At 31.9% G+C, this 18,314-nt stretch overlaps 1 protein-coding gene across 4 annotated transcripts in view; it reads right to left on the bottom strand.

Moving 5' to 3' along the window:
• Window positions 1-7,138: 7,138 nt before the first annotated feature.
• The window catches only part of LOC143240327 (uncharacterized), an 83,915-nt gene continuing 72,739 nt past the window's right edge, over window positions 7,139-18,314 (bottom strand). For all 4 annotated transcript variants that reach the window (XM_076482575.1, XM_076482574.1, XM_076482576.1 and 1 more), the window contains 2 exons: window positions 11,629-11,730; window positions 7,139-10,188 (listed from right to left, as the gene is read on the bottom strand). In XM_076482575.1, coding sequence (XP_076338690.1) covers window positions 11,650-11,730 — 81 coding nt within the window. In that variant the 3' untranslated portion in view covers window positions 7,139-10,188; window positions 11,629-11,649. The remainder of the gene's footprint in view (window positions 10,189-11,628; window positions 11,731-18,314) is intronic.

Raw genomic sequence — 18,314 nt, 5'->3', positions numbered from 1 at the left:
TTAAAATTTCTAAGCTATTTGAAATCGTAATAGGTAACGTAATAAGTAGGAATCTTCTCCGGGATATATTATACGTAACATGACAAACTGGGGGGTTCTACCGCGATGAACTATAGCACGTAACACTACGTAGAAAACTTTCATTTGTGAGATTACAAACATGTAATAAAACTTAATTGTAACTTGGCATGAACATGACACTTCTAAGTGTAGAATGTGACAGCTAGCTTTTCCTTTTCAGGTGAAACATCTTGTTGATTAGTTTTATCTAATAAAAACACTTTTTTTTTCTTTCCATTATCACTTTAAACATTCTTCGTTATGTTCCATTTCATTCAGAATTGTTTTTTATAACTTTTTTTCAAAATTAGTACACGGATTATATACTGAAGTTACCAGTTACAATTTCTACACAATGTGTGGAGCAATTTATCATTTTAAATTAATGTTAATGTCACAAAATAAATGTTGTGCTACATTATAGTCATGTTTAACGTTCACTTATTATTTCCTTCTGTCGTTTATCTATAATTATTCAGTTGCATTAAACCCTCTAAGCAATCATTTGTATTTTAAGTAAATATTTGTGCATGATGAAATTGACACCAACTTCCCAAGCGGTGATGTACAGATACTATTAAAGAAGCAGCAGAGTATGCACATTCATTAAATATGAAACTGTCTCTAAGAATAGTGTTTCACATTTCATGATTCTACTATTTTTGATTTAATAATATTGGCGCGGAGTCCAGAAACTTGTTTATTGATAGTGTTTAGATAAATGTTCATATTGTGATTTTTTTGTCATTGTTGTTGTAGTTGAACAATGTTTGTAGCGGCGTGTTCCTTTTAAACTGTTATAACACGATAAACGTACGATTCGCTAAAGATAGTAGATGTTAACACCAATTTATGATACATTTAGATTCACAGAAGTTTTGATATTCTTCAAATTTAATAAGAATTTCTTTCCTACTTGGTTATCAGTGCACACAGTTATACGTGTAAAATCTTGTTAAATCACGCCTCGGAATTATAATTCATATACATGCACATTGCCTCATTTTGTTCGCATATACTTCGCGTAAATTGTTTGTTTGTTTTTCAACTCCGCGCAAAGCTACACTAGGGCTATCTCCGCTAGCCGTCCCTAATTTAGCAGTGTAAGACAAGAGGGAAGGCAGCTAGTCATCACCACCCACCGCCAACTTTTAGGCTACTCTTTTACCAAAGAATAGTGGGATTGACAGTTACTTTATAACACCCCAACGGTTGAAAGGGCGAGCATGTTTAGTGTGACGGGGATTCGAACCCGCCACCCTCGGATTACGAGTAGAGTACCTTAACCACCTGGCCAGGAGGAAATTATAAATCACCTATTTGAAGAAAGTATTCCCGAAGAGACTATTAAATATCCTTCCCAATGGGGCCCACCATGGCCAAGCGTGTTAAGGCGTGCGACTTGTAATCTGAGGGTCGCGGGTTCACATCCCCGTCGTGCCAAACACGCTCGCCCTTTCAGCCGTGGGGGCGTTATAATGTCACGATCAATCCCACTATTCGTTGGTAAAAGAGTAGCCCAAGAGCTGGCGGTGGGTGGTGAGGACTAGCTGCCTTGCCTCTAGTCTTACACTGCTAAATTAGGGACGGCTAGCACAGATAACCCTCGAGTAGCTTTGTGCGAAATTCAAAAAAAACAAAAAATCCTTCCCAAAGCGTTCGGTTTTTCGGTGGTATCTCACTACCTCCGTCAGACAAAACAAAATGTAATATTGAAAGAATCCGTGACAACGCAAATTTAAATTGACTATAGCTGCTACGTAACTTGTTAGTTTGCATATTGAGAATCGTTTTAGTATAAAACTTTCAACCCTCTGTATATATTATAAAGTTGAAGTGATTACATATACGTGCCAAAAATGCTGTGAAAAAGAAGTTATAAAATATTTATACAGAAATACATGTAAGCGCACTTGTAAATAATAATGTGAAATGTATCACACAGGAACGCTAAGCTAGTAAGAAAGCTAGATTATAAAATTCCACATTTAGAGTATTCACAGATATTTCGTATGGCACATATAGCATTCAGAGATAAAATCGACCAGATATTTCCACAACTCCACAGAAATATAATGGAAGTACCGTGATGTTAGTTTGAAGTTGTAAATCTAGAACAAATAATCAGTTTTGATGTACTAATGAGGTCGATGTGTGAAAGATGGCTATTTGTATGCTCGTTTTCCATCTAATTTTGATTGAAGGTCAAAGCTTTGTTTTTAGCTTTTAATAAACTATTGTCGTAGTGTTTCTGCAGCCTCTTGGTTATGGAGGGTGTGTCGAAAAGAGTAAGGAAGACCGAAGGAAATGTCCATTTGTTCTTTTATTTCCTAAATGGCCTATAGCATGAAACTGATTGGCCAGCATCGATATACCACAACATAACTCAGAGACTCCTACAAGAGCCGATAGTCTAGTAATCGATCTGTAAGGGCCATCGTTGTTAAAGATCGTAAACTCAGAACTTGTGGTTTTGTATGTCTGACACTTAGAAATATTTATGGGCCAACTTGGCTTCACTGGTGTAATCTTTGCTATAAATTTGTCTACTGAACATCGATAAGACCAATGGAAGGTGGACCATTCATCAAGATCTTCTGGAAAAATTCGTGTAAAATAGCGGAGAACAAAGTATTCAGTATAACAAAATAAGCAACGGCAGCACATATCAAATACATTTTAACTCGTGAAATGTTAGAAGAGAACCTAAAGCTAAACGATCAACAATATCATGTACTATATATATATATATCTCTTTTTATTTTTATTTTCTTCTTTACTTTGGAGAGCAGTTACCTTCCCACAACAGTCTGCAGGCAGTAAAGGGTGATATAGACGTGGGACGTTGTGGGCTTGAGTATTCACATCTCGCTCTTCTAATATCTATCCCTTTTCTTACTTTGTTTCATTATTCTTTAGGTGAGAATGATGAAATGAGGTTAAGCTGATAGATGTTGTATCTCCACCACACTGTGGGTTCTACTATAGTAGTCACCTCCAATACCAATGATACATTTTATATTCCACATTACAGCCTGTATCCTGGGGATCCTTTCAATAGGTGCAGCGTTTTTTTTTTTTTTTTTTTTATTGCTTTGTTTTCGTTTATAACAAACTATATATATTTGTGAAAAACAAAAGTACGAGTTCGATAATCCAAAAAAATTGACATAAGTATAAAGCCATACATCTCCGATATTTTTTTAGTTTTTAAAAAATAATTTGTTAGATTTTTGCTTTAGATTTGCTTTGAATTTCGCGCAAAGCTACACGAGGGTTATCTGCGCTAGCCATTCCTACTAATTTTGCAGTATAAGACTAGAGGGAAGGCAGCTAGTCATCACCACCCACCGCCAATTCTTGAACTACTCTTTTACCAACGGATAGTGGAATTGATCGTCACATTATAACGCCTCCATGGCTAAAAGGGCGAACATGTTTGGTGTGACAAGGATGCGAATCCGCGACCTTCAGATTACGAGTCGAACTCCTTAACCCACCTGGCCACGCCAAACCTCTTGTTAGATAATAGACAAAGTTTTCCAGTTTATCATCTCTTCCAGTCACAAACACACTAATTCAAATAAGGAAGTATTCAGAAGATTTGTAAATTTGAGTTAATTTTATCAAATTTGTGTATTTATTATGAATAAAGATTTTTTTAAATTTTAATTTACTGAAAGCGGTTTCTCAAGAGACATAATCAATCTTTTTTAGTATATAGACAAGAAATATTGTTGGTATTATTTATTTACTGCTAAGAAGCAAACGTGAGATTTCAACAAGTATAAGTTTAATTAACAGAAAAAGGAGTGCATGGCTTTAGATTAATACAATCCAGTTTTTAAAGCAGTGTTGTTTTATTGTGTATACCCCGAACGTGATTACAATAATAAAAATCCGTAAAGCTATTAAACTTTGTGAGAGTACACTTGAGGACCTTGTAAGTGTTCAAAAGAATCTAAACATCATAAAGGTGGCTGTTCTCAGGCTTGGGATGGCCCAGTGGTTAAGGCCCTCGATTCGTACTCTGAGGATCAAGGTTCGAATCCCGTTCGCACCAAACATGCTCGCCCTTTCAGCCGTGGGGGCGTTATAATGTTACGGTCAATCCCACTATTCGTTGGTAAAAGAGTAGCCCAAGCGTTGGCTGTGGGTTGTGATGACTAGCTGCCTTCCTTCTGGTCTTACACTCCTAAAATAGGGACGGCTAGCGCAAATAGCCCTCGAGTAGCTTCGCACGAAATTCAAACAAAATCGCTGTTGTTCTTATTTTTATACCTTATCACAGTTCCAGCGAGACTCATTGAATTCAAACATAGTATGTAATCACTTTTAAATTTTTCTTTCGTAATTATTACAAAAAAATCTTAAGTAACACGTATAAAGTTTTCGTCCATGGTACTATAAACTGCATTTTTGTACCTTTTGTATTAAACTACCAGCATAAAAGAGAACGATGATTTCAGGCCACAATTTATATACAAGAAAACTCTTTTATTCGTAGGACCTGCTCACTGTTGTCCTTGACCAAAATCTTAATTATAATAGATAAGAACGTCGCATTTGCCTATAGAATGTGCAAATATAATGTACTTAACTTATATTATGCAAGGCTGACGACAAAGGGCGAGGCCTAAGGTCTGTTGAAGAGCATGGCAGTGGGATACTCCAAAGCTCACTAACAATGCATAGTATTTTGTGAGCTGAAATAGGTACAGCCTTTTTATGGATTAGTGAAGATATTTGTCACCTAAGTTTCTTTTACGAAAAATCAGTAAAAGTTAATAATTTCCAGCATTATGGTTTTCTTTTGTTGTTTATAAATTTACTTCTCCTTGCTGTCATCTAATTACGTTAGTTCCACTAAAAGAAAAATTTTGTATGTGAAAGAGCAAAGTAACCTAAGATTACCAATTTGGTTAAGATCTTAGCCAGAGCCAATGACAATCACAGCCACCGACAAACGAATTTGCTCACATATGAAGTGAGGTCCGGACTTTTCCAAAACAAAACAGTACATAAAATTTTATCAGAAAAAAAACAAACTAATACGGTTGAAAAGCTAATAAATTCTTTTTTGTGATAAAATATAACGTGAAATTGTATCATGATTCAAACAAATTTTCATAAGCATATTTTTACTGAAGAAAGATAAGGGTTTTATCTTATAGAATAGTCCAGAATCCCCATGTTTATCATGTCATCTATTAATAATAATAGAATAATGCATTTTAAACCAACAGTACGTTATTCAAAGTTTATGCTACTAGCTGGTTAAACATAGAATAAATTGTTTCGGGGAGAGGGTAGAGTTATTTTTTTTTTTTTTTTTGAATTTCGCACAAAGCTACTCTAGGGCTATCTGTGCTAGCCGTCCCTAATTTGGCAGTGTAAGACTAGAGGGAAGGCAGCTTGTCATCACCACCCACCGCCAACTTTTGGGCTACTCTTTTACCAACGAATAGTGGGATTGACCGTCGCGGCTGAAATGGCGAGCATGTTAGGCGCAACGGGGATGCGAACCCGCGACCCTCAGATTACGAGTCGCACGCCTTAACACGCTTGGCCATGCCGAGCCTAATAATAATTCACAGAGGAGAAAAACACCACGTGTGGTAGGCCTAAATCCCACTGTTAAGTTTATTCAAGGTACAACACGTTTTAAAGTAATTGGAAACACGAGCGCATCAACCACTTTCACATTTCACTGACTTTAGAAAAAAGTAGATGCAAAGTTGAGGACAGTATTGATTAATTGAGAAATTACCAAGATATCTATAGAGTGTAAAGTGCTGATAAGGTTTTAAATTTTCGATATCTTGACTCTGTTGTAATACCGTAAGTTAGCAGTATGTGTTTTTTATCTGAAATACTTATGGAAAGATGGGAAAAAGGGTATAAACTGCAAGTACTACAACAATGCTAGTGTAAAAGTGAACTGCACTGAAATACGGTCACGTGTTGAGAATTTACAAATCAAAGTTACAGTAGGGGAAGAATAGATACTCCACGTGAGAAATTATGGCGTAAGTCAGTTTCAGTAGAAACTGTAACAAGACTGCACAGGGTACGCAAAACTGGTAATGTTAATAATAGAAAAAAAAATCAAAGAACTCTTCAAAAGTGATTTTAAGCATCTTAGGATTAATTCTTTACGAGACAAATGACGTCGAATTGAGATCTGCTGCAAATATGGGTGAATGTCACTTCGAGAAAGTTATATACTCGGTTCTCTCAATGAACAAGTTCGTACATCACTGATTAGAAGGAATAACCAAACAAAAAATGTTTAAATGGGCATTGTACCACAAACAGAGCAATGAAAAAGGCTGGAGATGTGTATGTTTTATATAAAAAAATAAAAGCTGTATTGTTCTGTACCAACGTTTTGGTGAAGCACAGTGGGGAATCGGTGCGTGTGATGCTGCGTTTCGGTCAACGGTACAAAAACTGGTACCACGCTGATTGTTGACAAGCACGTATTTACGTAAAACGGGTAAGAGGGTCTTAATTAACACTCTTAACACTAATTCTGACATAACCAGGTGGGTTAAGGCGTTCGAATCGTAATCCGAGGGTCGCGGGCTAATTCCCGTCATACCAAACATGCTCGTCCTTTCAGCCATGGGGGCGTTATTATGTGACGGTCAATCTTATTATTTGCTGGTAAAAGAGTAGTCCAAGAGTTGGCGGTGAGTGGTAATGACTAGCTGCCTTTCCTCTAGTCTTACACTGTAAAATTAGGAACAACTAGCTCAGATAGCCCTCGTGTAGCTTTGCGCGAAATTCTGAAAAAAAAAAAACACTGCTTCTGAGTTATACTGGCACAATACAGACTAAAAACTGTAAGAAAGCTTAAAACTATTTGCTCAGCATCTGACAAACTTCAGTCAGTACATAAAAAATAAAGAAACACTTTTAAATTTAAAACAATGTTTTATTTGTGTATAGTCAGTTAATTGTTATTACCAGTCTTTCTGAATAAAATGACAGTCGCCTGTTCCTACTTCTTGTACGTGTGATGTTGTTTTTACTTGTGAAATAGTTAACAGAATAAATATAATACACAAGTACCTCAAGGACGCTTATTTATTTGTTTTGCAAAAGTGTAACAATAACACTGAAGACCAGTATTTGTACTTCTGTTTTGACTGCAAACTGTTAAACACTTGTATATGATTTCACCTTTAATAAACCTTTTTCGTAATTTTCAACTTAATCTATAGATTTAAAGTTAGTTAACTACATGTTTAACTGAAGATGTGTTTAAACTGCATGCTTAAAACAAACTTATTTCCATAGCATCTGCCCATGGGTATCCAGATGTTCAATTAGAACTACAGTTTTGACCCCCCACCTTAAAAAAACAAAGGCAGTTGCTTTAACACGTCAAGTTTCTCTCAATTACTCAATTAAATAATCAAGATCTTACACACCAAGAGCCAACTAATAACTATGTTTGCACTATCAAACAGACTATTTCCTTTTGTAAACAGTTTTACATCAGCTTATCAATACTTGCATTATTAAAATAATATTTTAAAACAAATGCCATATCATTATTCAACTGAGAGGCCAGTCTGAAACTAATGAAAACTAAAACTGGAATTTTATTTGCAATATTGTGTTACTGCAGTTAACAGTTATTCCATGCAACTCCTTACATAAATAAATATAAACTGACTAGAAGCAATAATAACAAAAATTACCACCACTGGATGGCACTGAAAAAATTGCTTATCCATACCTTTAATAAACTTAGTTAGCACTTGCACCACAAAAAAATGATGGTAATTATCCAAACGATAGATGTTTTTTAATACACAAAGCAAAATATGAATGTAAAATTACCTTTTGAAAATATTTTTTAGCAAATATAACAAACTCTTATCAACACTACTGTTATAGATCCAAGTTGTCTATTAGACCATATCAGACTGCTAAACAACTTACCTCAGCTTTGCTAGCTTCTCATATTATTAATGCTAGCTGTATTTTCCTCTTATTCTTAATCTACTCTGCTATTAGTTATGTTGTCCTTCTTACTGACACCCCAATATTATTCTATTAACCTTGTTATGCATCTATATGGTGATTAATATAAATATACTTATTAAAACATTTGTCTCTGCAGCATGGATTACTTGTACAATTCTTTACCAGAGCTGTTCCACAGTACTTTATGAACAGTCCAGATACTTGTTTAATCAGGAACATATACCATAGCAGGTAACTTCAAATGTATCATAAAACTCTAATCATACAGAACAAGTATAAGAATAATAACAAGTTTAAACAATCCAAATAATAAGCTTCCCTTACGGACAATGAATCAGTTAAACAATACTTAAAACACATACATAAGGCAGGTGTGACACACACTTCATAAATTACCATTACTGGACAGATGAGAATGTAATTCTTCATAAATTAACAACAAATATTGAATTAAAACAGCTAAATACTCTCTATATTATCCCTTTCTCTAGATGGTTAGTGTTGGAAAAACATAAATTCTTTGTCCATGAGCTCAGTAGTATAAATGTGTAACTGAACAATTTTTAAGTTCTTGTACTGTATAATATAAAGTATTGCCATGCATTATTTTTATTTGTATAAGGTCTTTTAATCAAAATAGCTGTGTGACAAAATAAATTCATTTAGCAGTTCTAAATTACAGGAAATAAAATCCCTATTATTAAACTTTTACATTTAAGCTCAAATGTTCATAGTATGATTGTTTGAAAAACATTTGAAGGTTTGTAGTGACACTTTCATATTTTTCACCATTTGAAGTGTCACCTGTATCTAAAATAAGCTTGCTCTATACTTGATATAATCTATCACAGATTACAAAATTTATAAAAATGCATCACTGCAAATGGAAGTTTCACCATCTTTGCTCACCATCACCACTGGAAAAGAAAACTTTCACTGACCTTTTTCACAAATTTCTCTCCAAAACTTCCCATTAGTGTTTCTGAACACTATTACAGCCACTGTGGCGAACTATTCTCATGCACAGAGTTAAAGGAAAACATTTGTTCTCAAACATCCCAGTTGGGTAGAGTAGGCAACTAAGCTGCTTCTTTTTCTTAAATTCCTGCCATATTTAAATTATCAGTTGTCACCTGAAATACTTGCATGTTGAAAGTAATATTCAGAAAACTGATGTAATTACAAACAAATTATAAATATATTCTGAAAATTTCAAGAATGTTTTATTTTAATTACTGTAATAATGTGTTTGTGCAAGAAACAATTGACTTTAAGCTGAAAATAATATTCCAGAACAATACAACAAACATCTACAAATACAAGTTTAAATAAATATAGTTGAAATTAATATTTATTGCTGCTTTGCATTTCTTTTGCTTAAGTTTCTTTTTTGATATTTGTGCAAAGGTACTCAATGGCTATCTGCATTACCCATCCTTAATTGGGAACTGATTCACTAGACAAGAGCACACATCACCAACCCTTAGGGGTACTTTTCTTAGACTGAATATTGAGATTTGATCATCATCCACATAATTATTTTTGGTGGTAATGGGAAATGAACAACAGACTTTTAGATCCACATGGTTGGCATGCTAACAACTGGGACATTTTAAGAATTATTTTTTAGATCAAAAAATAACTTTGATCAACAAAACATCATAAAAGAGCAAAAGTAAACACTAGAGTCATTCAGTACAAATAAAAATTCCTTACTGCTTTCAATTAAACATTTTCTAATGACTTAGTTTAAATCTAATTTCTTGAATACATATCCCACTATTCAATGCAGCATCCACAAATGTAATTTTTTTAAATATCACAGGGTCAACAACTGCTTCATCTAAAGAAATATTACAAACTTAAATCATAAAACAATTTGATATTTTTCTGATAAATAGCAACACAGATTTTGGTATAATAAAAGTCCTAATCTGTTGCAATAAAGCACAAAATCAGTGATCTCACAGCTATGTATGATTTTCTGATAAAAAGGTTAACCAGATTTACCAGGTTTCAGTAAATACACCATATTAAATTAGATTGTTCATTATTCTGACCAAAATAAAGCATCTCATCAGCAATTGTAGATGGCTTCACGTTATATAAGGCTTCAGGAACTGCAATCTTTAAGAAAGAGAAACAGAATGTTTTTCAACAAAGGGCATAATTTTTTATAGTTTTAAAATGTCAATGCTCAATATAAGTGATCATTCAAACTAAAACCTACGTACACATGTCAACAAATCTTTACGAAAAATAACCGATGTGACGTACATAATCGTGCAATATTTTTCTAGCTTTGGAATTGCTGAATTGTAATTTTGCAATGTTTTTAAATGGAAAATATCTGATATAAATTGTTTCAACAGTACAGAATTTACACACGAAAGTTTCACTATATAAACTTTGTTAAACATTAACTAGATGATCATTAGGTGACAATGCTGCAACATATTGTTTTCGTTTATGATCTTGTTACACACACACACACACACACACACGTATATATGTATATATATGTATACACACACACACATGTAGGTTTCACTGTCAGTAAATATATCCACTAAAATATTTACAATATTAGGCAGAAGTACATCAGCAAGAATGAAAAAAAAAATAAACATGTAAGCACTGACAACAACTAAGACAGAAAGAATACCTTTGAAAACAGGTATGTTGATTAAATAAAGTTTTCCTTGAACTTGTATCATTAAAACAACTTCTAACCAAAATTAAAACAAAGAATGAAATTAAATCCAACAGAAATATCACTGAAATTAAATAGAAAGCAAAAAAATATTGATATTACATTTTGAAATTGCATTTATTAGGAATCTTTACCCTTTTAGAGCCCCTTGACTATACAAAAAATGGCTTTCAAGCTGTTTAATTTTACAGATTTTGTGAGCAGAAATAGTCCTAGCTATATGTTAAAACAACTTTGATAACAAAAGTTATTTGTCCTTTTTCTGTTCTAATTGAGTGGACATATCTCAAAGACGTTTGACATTTCCTGACTTTGTGTAGACACAAAGACATATCTAAAAGCTGTTTAACTTTCACCAAAGAATATTAATACAATTTTCCTAACTATGTGCAAATATTAAAATCAATTAAAAAACATTTCTCAGTAAAAGCATTATTCAAGAGCTGTTGAATTGTATAAATAATTAATTTCTAACTAGCTAAAATAAAAAAAAAATGTAGATATGTTATCACAAGATCTTTCTATGACATAATCTTTTTAATCATTCTGGTAGATAGTACATACAAATGTTTTGTAAGTTTCCATACAAATACCTTTAATAAAAATACAGCTGGATCCAAGTAATGATGAACTACTAGCAAGGTGTTGTTTTTAGTGCAAAGCTACACTACTGGCTATCTGTGTTTTGTCTACCATAGGGAAACAAAATCCTGTATTTTTGTAAGTCAACAGACTTACTCTTTACAACACTCAACTCTTTACTGCTAAAAACAGTATTAATAAAATTAATTTTAATGAACATTTAGAGTAGATTTTTTTCATTATGTTTAAATAAACCTACAAAAAAGTGTTACCTTCAGGTTATTTAGCACCATCTAATGGCAGTAATTACACTTAGGATGACAACGAATACCATTGACTCCGCAGCCACATCCACCCGATGTATCTCCTTTTCCCTACATTGTATGATAAATAATTGAACCAACCCATTATAATACTAATTAATACTACTAAAACATAAATTTACTGATTATTTTATGTAATCAAAAACATTTAAAACTAATAAAACTCATTGTATGACAATAATATAAATTTTGTTTAAAATAATTATACAAAATATGAAGTTCTTTTAATGAAACAAAAATACAATAACTAAAATTATGTCTACAATGAAATTAGACAGCCACATACTCAACAATTTCATTATCAAGACAGCTTATGCTAGAAGTCTTAAAATAGGAGCAAGAACAATGTTTAAAATACACAATAAAAACCTAATTTGGCCAAAAACCAATCCTTCTGTTATGTTAGTATAATTTGACACAGTTTCATCATTTACAAAAGTCTCAGTAGAAGATTCTATAAATTGCTTTCAGGACAGATTAGTTCAAACTTCTATATTTTTTTCAACTGAAATTATTGACAGTAAAGTATTATAAAAAGTATAATACTGGATTAGCCATACGTACTCCTCTTTCCTCACTTTTTTGCAACTTTTATCCTGTTCATGATGGGTCAGGGGTTAAAGACCATGTCATTGTGTTTGTTGACTTGCATTAAAACGTTTATTGAACTATAACTTTATGAATTTATGTCAATAAGTTTGGTATCAAATTGTAGATTATTATCCAAACTTTAACATTATATAAGTTAATTTCTTAATTTAAAAGTGAATATTAAAAGTACACACCTAAAATACTGAGTTTTGTGATTCATGTGGTATGTTGAATACTACACTGTTAAAATTAGATGTTTGTGATGTCAAAATACTAAGTCTAGAGTTTGGTATGAAATAGGAACTCAACTGACCAATATTGACAAGCTAGAATATAAAATTAGAACTTCATTTATTTTTTTATTTCAATTTTATTTTCCGAGATATGGCTTATGTACCGAATCAAACACAGTGGCCTTATTCACTTCTTTCCATTTTTGGAAATGGTCCCTTATATACATTTGCTTCAATGTATGATATGTGAAGAAGCAATCAACAGCTTAGGATGTGCCCTGGTGGTGTTCTCAGTCATTTTAATATGTCAAAAGGCCACAATGTTCTTTCGAACCAAGATCTCAAAAAGGAGGTAGGTTGTATCTTTAGCCTAATAGAAAGTTCTTGTGTTTTTTTTAAAATTAAATACAACTTAGTTACTAAATTTGATAAATTATAGTGGAATTCTATGATATCAACATACTAATTTATTATTTTTTGTTATTCAACTATATAACCTAAAAAATATTTTGTTTCATATCCTCCACGTGCAAAACTTTTAAAGGCTTAGTAGACTACATCTAGCAGCGAGTTCAAAGGTCAAAGCTAGAAGAAATAACTGCTTACTTTACTTCTCTATTTATTGTTCTATATTTTAAGAAATATAAGTTTAATAACTTAATTCTAAATATTAATAATCTATATATATATAATAATTGAAATGTGACAAGACAGGGTCACCTTGTAAAGATTAAAGGTTAGCTTAATATTATTGGATATGGTAACATGAGTGCATGTGGACCACATCAATGCAAGTCATGTAATGTTAGTGAGACATAACTAGAATGTCAATATAATATAAAATAATAAATACATGACATTATCAGACTTAAGCTACTTAGGTTAACCCTTTCACTATGGAATCTGTATAATATACACAAGTTTATCTACACATTAAATATTTGTACTATAACCTTTGTCACAGCACGTATATCTTCACAAAATTTGGCATACATTTAGTAAATATATTACCAGATTTTTGTAAACAAAGAATCAGATTTTTTTAATGACATATATTTTTACTAAAGATTTGTTTGTGAAAATAGATTCCATTTTGTTACTTGTCTGAGTGCAAAGTGATATCATGTTACAATTAAAAACTAATCTTCATCCCAAAAATCTCTAATATTATTTCAATAATCTTTAAAACCTCTTAAATGCATTTCAAGTGTTTGTTTTGAGTAAGACTTTATATTTCATATTATTTTGTTCTATCCCAACTATGTGGGGTGTCATTTGACCAACCTTGTAACCATCATAAAAAATTAGGAAAAAATATAAATTATGTTTTTTTTTTCCTGCTAGAATGACTACATATTATATGCTATTTCTTTTCACTATTTTATTTTCCAAGGATAGGAGTATCCATAATAAATAGAAGATTCAGTGTCGACTAATCCCACCCACCACAGATTCCAAAGAGGTGATGCACTAAGATGTCAAACAAAAACACTGCAGAAATGCCAATGTTTCATGAGCACTACACTCAAACACCAGCAATAGACACAATGTCCACAGCATCTGCTGAGAGTGCCTAACACTGGTACTTGATTGACCATACCTCAACAGGACCAGTTGAATTATCTTGGGAGGCCACTCCAAGGTCACCTGTCTAAAGGAATTCAAGGTCAAAGTGGTATGTTGGAGTTGGGCCCTTTAATTACTAGGATCCTCTCCTCCCATTCACGGATTACCATACACACCAAACACAAGGGTGGATGTTTAGATCCCAGGGAAAATAAACTGAAAATACAGAACCTTCCCTAGAAGGTCCCCTCACCACATACAGGAATTCACTTCAAGGGATAAATAAAGACAAAAGATTAGTTGGTGCTGAAACACAACCTTAAAAAAAATATTCAGGCTAGCATTAACGATTACAATAAGTTAAGCATCTTCCTTACAGAATTACATATTTATCACATATTTTTTTTTACTCCTAATGATAGCAGCATAAAATTAGCAAAACAATCCTATAATGTTGTTTGTCAGTCAGACTGGCTTTTTTATTGCACAATTGAAACATTGTTTTGGTTTTCATTTTAAAGCCACATATTTCTCATTTGTTTCACAGCTGAACTCCACTGTTTGTCACTTAGTTTGTAACCAAAGTAAAGTTAAATGAAAAAAAATATCAATTTCAATCTCTCATGCTCATGATGATAATTTAAAATCAACAAAGTGTCTGCATTATGTTAAATCTCTAACATACTCTCCCTTGACTCTTCCTCATAGTAATAAATATTATCTGGGTCATGTAAAATTTATCTGTGAAGAATTTATCATTTTGCTCATTGTTTACAGATAAGAATTTAACATGGTTTTTTTTCTGCATCTTCTCATTTCAATAAATGTTTACAAAGACATCACTTATATTTAACTGGAACTTCACAATGACTAGCAAAAAATAAAACTGCTGATACCCAAGTAAGAAAGTTGAAGTCACCATATGCTTTGCTGCAAGAATCTACTGCAACAGTAATATAAAACCAAAGAAAAATTTCAAAATAACAACGTTTTGCTAATAACTTCTAACCAGCTGTAACCATTTGGAAATTTTTATAAGGTGTATCAAGATATTTTTGTGCAATTAGTCTATATACTTTTGTATACTTTGATATTTCCCAATTCCAAAGATGTCAAAAACCAAATAGAAATTTCACCTACATAATAAATAGGAGCTTCCAAAAGGGAACTCCTACAGCCTCAAGTGCAAAGTTTCATTGCATGTATTGTTTATTTCCAAACTTTATAGTACCCATTGAGTTTTTTAACCCTTTTATAATATACCAGTATAATATACAGTATATCCTCTACACATTTGTACACATTAAATATTTGCACTACAGCTTTTGATACAGCATGTGTATCAGCACAAAATTTGTAGTTTCAGTAAATATTACACGTATTTTGTAAAAAAACATTTTTTAATGAAATATTTTTTACTAAAGATTTCTTTGTGAAAATAGATTCTGTTTCATTTCTAGTCTTGAGTACAAAGTGATTTCATGTCATGATTAAGAAAACTATACTTTGTCCCAAAAACCTCAAATCTTATTTGCATAATTTCTAAAACCTCCTAAATATATTTCAAATATGTTTTCAGTTATTTTCTACACTCTAACTGCATGGAGTCTGTTACTTGACGAAACTCATAACCATCCTAAAACAATTAACAAATAAATATAAATTATGCTTTTTTCATTCTAGAGTGATTACATATTATAACACAAAAAATACAAATGTTTAGTTTAAATAGCTTAAGCCTGATAATGCTGTATATTTACATATATTTGTATTACTTTTTTTTATTATTACCTTCCATTCATAATTAGCTAACATTACATAACTTTCATTGATGTGGTGCAATGATATAAAGCTGACCTTTAGTCTTCCCTTTCTTTAGTGTTTTAGTGATTTAGTATTTTGTAATATATAGTCACATTTTAATAATTATACATTATATAAATTATTACTACTTATAAATAAATTATTAAACTTATTTTTCATAAATATAGAACAAGAAATCTAGAAGTAAAGCAAACAATTATCTCTTCTTGCTATGATCTTTGAACTTGGTTGCAGCTGGACATAGGTTGCTAAACCTTTTAAAATTTCACACATGGAGGATACCAAAGTTTTTTTAGGTTATATATATAGTTGAATGACAAAAAAATCATAAATTAGTATATTGATACAAAATAATTCTACTATAATTTATCAAATGTAATAACTAATATGTATTTAGGTTTTAAAAAATATGACACTTTGAACAGATTAAAGACAAAACCTATCTTCATGAAATCTTGGTTAAAAAGAACATGGTAACCTTTTCACAGATTAAAATGGCTGAGAAAACCAAGCTGGGGGCATTCTAAGCTTTTGGTTGGCTATTCACATGTCATATACTCTAGTAAAAGTATATGAGGGACTATTTCAAAAAATGGAAAGAGTTGAATGGGGCCATCATGTTTGATTCAGTACATAAGCTGTACCTCAGCAAAATAAAAAGTTATGAGTTTATTATTTTATATTCTAGCTTATCAATATCAGTAATATGAGTTCCTAATTTGTATAAAACTACACACTTAGTATTTTGACAGTAAAAACATCTAATTTTAAAGAGTGCTGCATTCAATATACCATGTAACTTGTTAAAATATATATTTAGGTGTGTTCTTTTAATATTCACTTTAAAATTAAGAAATTAACCTACATATAATATTAAAGTTTGAATTATAGTCTACAATTTGATTCCAAATGTATTGACATAAATTCATAAAATAATAGTTCAATAACATTTTGAATGCAAGTCAACAAATGCGATGAGATGGTCTTTGACATGTGACCTGTTGCAAAAGGGTTAATCTTTCTATTTTTTATACATTTGGAATTGATACATGGGTAGCTTGAAACATTTAAAACCCTACTAGAAAACTCTTGAATCCATATTTCTACTTTTCTGCTCACAAATGCTAGCCCTCCCCCATAATCTGTGTAGACTAAAATATTACGTGCATTAGAACAAGTGTATTTATGATTTTACAATGTATCAATACACTTCATGGCATACTTAACAAATTTAGCTCTTCTTTAGGTAGTCAGTGACTTCAGGCTTTGATGCCAACCTTGCTTCGTTAACCTATTCCTTCATACAGTATCAGGCCACTTTAATTTTTAGCCATCTTTTACAGACTTCAGAGAATCAATACTCTTGAGTTTTGATAACAGTTGTTGGTAAACTGAAACACTGGAGTAATTTTATAACACAAACAGTGATATAACAGTCTGAGATACTGTACAAGAAAGGTTATTTATTCATAAACACAAGTTTTAGGTTGTCAGAATTTTTACCTGCATAATTAATATACATTTGACTATAATAAGCAAAAATATTAAAAAAACATGTAAACTAATCGTTCTAAATGGCAATATGTTCTGATACTAGTCAAACCTTCAGTTAGAGGTAGATTTTGCCAATACTAACTTGTGACTAATGACAGTATGCTAAAATGTAATATATTTAGATGAATCCATAGGTAATACCCGTATGAAACATGGGGCTTCTTTGGGTTTTCAAAATAAATTAATTATATTTCTATAATCTATTCTGCTGGAAGTTAAACTGATGAGTAAGGTTCACAAACAAACGTTAACCTTTTCTGTACCATATGTTAAACTGAAATGAGTGGTCTGGTATCTCATTCGTATGATAAAATTACTGCAGTGTTTCTGATGACACAAAAATAATTTTCAAAACTCAATATATTAAGTCTCTGATTTTTATAAAACAGAGAAAAACAGCTTGATAACATTTTAGAAATTAGAATAAGGAATTATACACAAAGTTCAAATGTGAGCAATTAGTGATTAACCACTTCAAAAACTGTCAAAATTTGTTTGGTGTGCCAAAAGATCTATTTACATATCCATTGGAGTAATGTGAAATCATAAATACAGACTTGTAGAAAATCATAATATTTTGATATATGGATGATAGTTGAATGCTATATAGATTATAAGAGAGAGGATTATAATGAATTCAGTCAAGAAGGGTCCTTCTGCCCTCCTCCCATAATTTTGCAAAAGAAAGATTGAAAATATATATATTTCTAGCTTGAGAAATCATGTGAAGCAATTCAAGAGTAAAATTTCAAACACTATGTGCATTTTATAAATGCAAATGAGTAGGGTTTACTTACATTACACTATGTAACAAAATTTTTACTTTTGTTCCTGGGCAGAAAGTGTTATTTCCCAATTCCTTGTGCC

Source organism: Tachypleus tridentatus, chromosome 13 (assembly GCF_004210375.1).
Source record: "Tachypleus tridentatus isolate NWPU-2018 chromosome 13, ASM421037v1, whole genome shotgun sequence".
NCBI lineage: Eukaryota > Metazoa > Arthropoda > Merostomata > Xiphosura > Limulidae > Tachypleus > Tachypleus tridentatus.
This window is presented reverse-complemented; position numbering and strand designations above follow the sequence as displayed.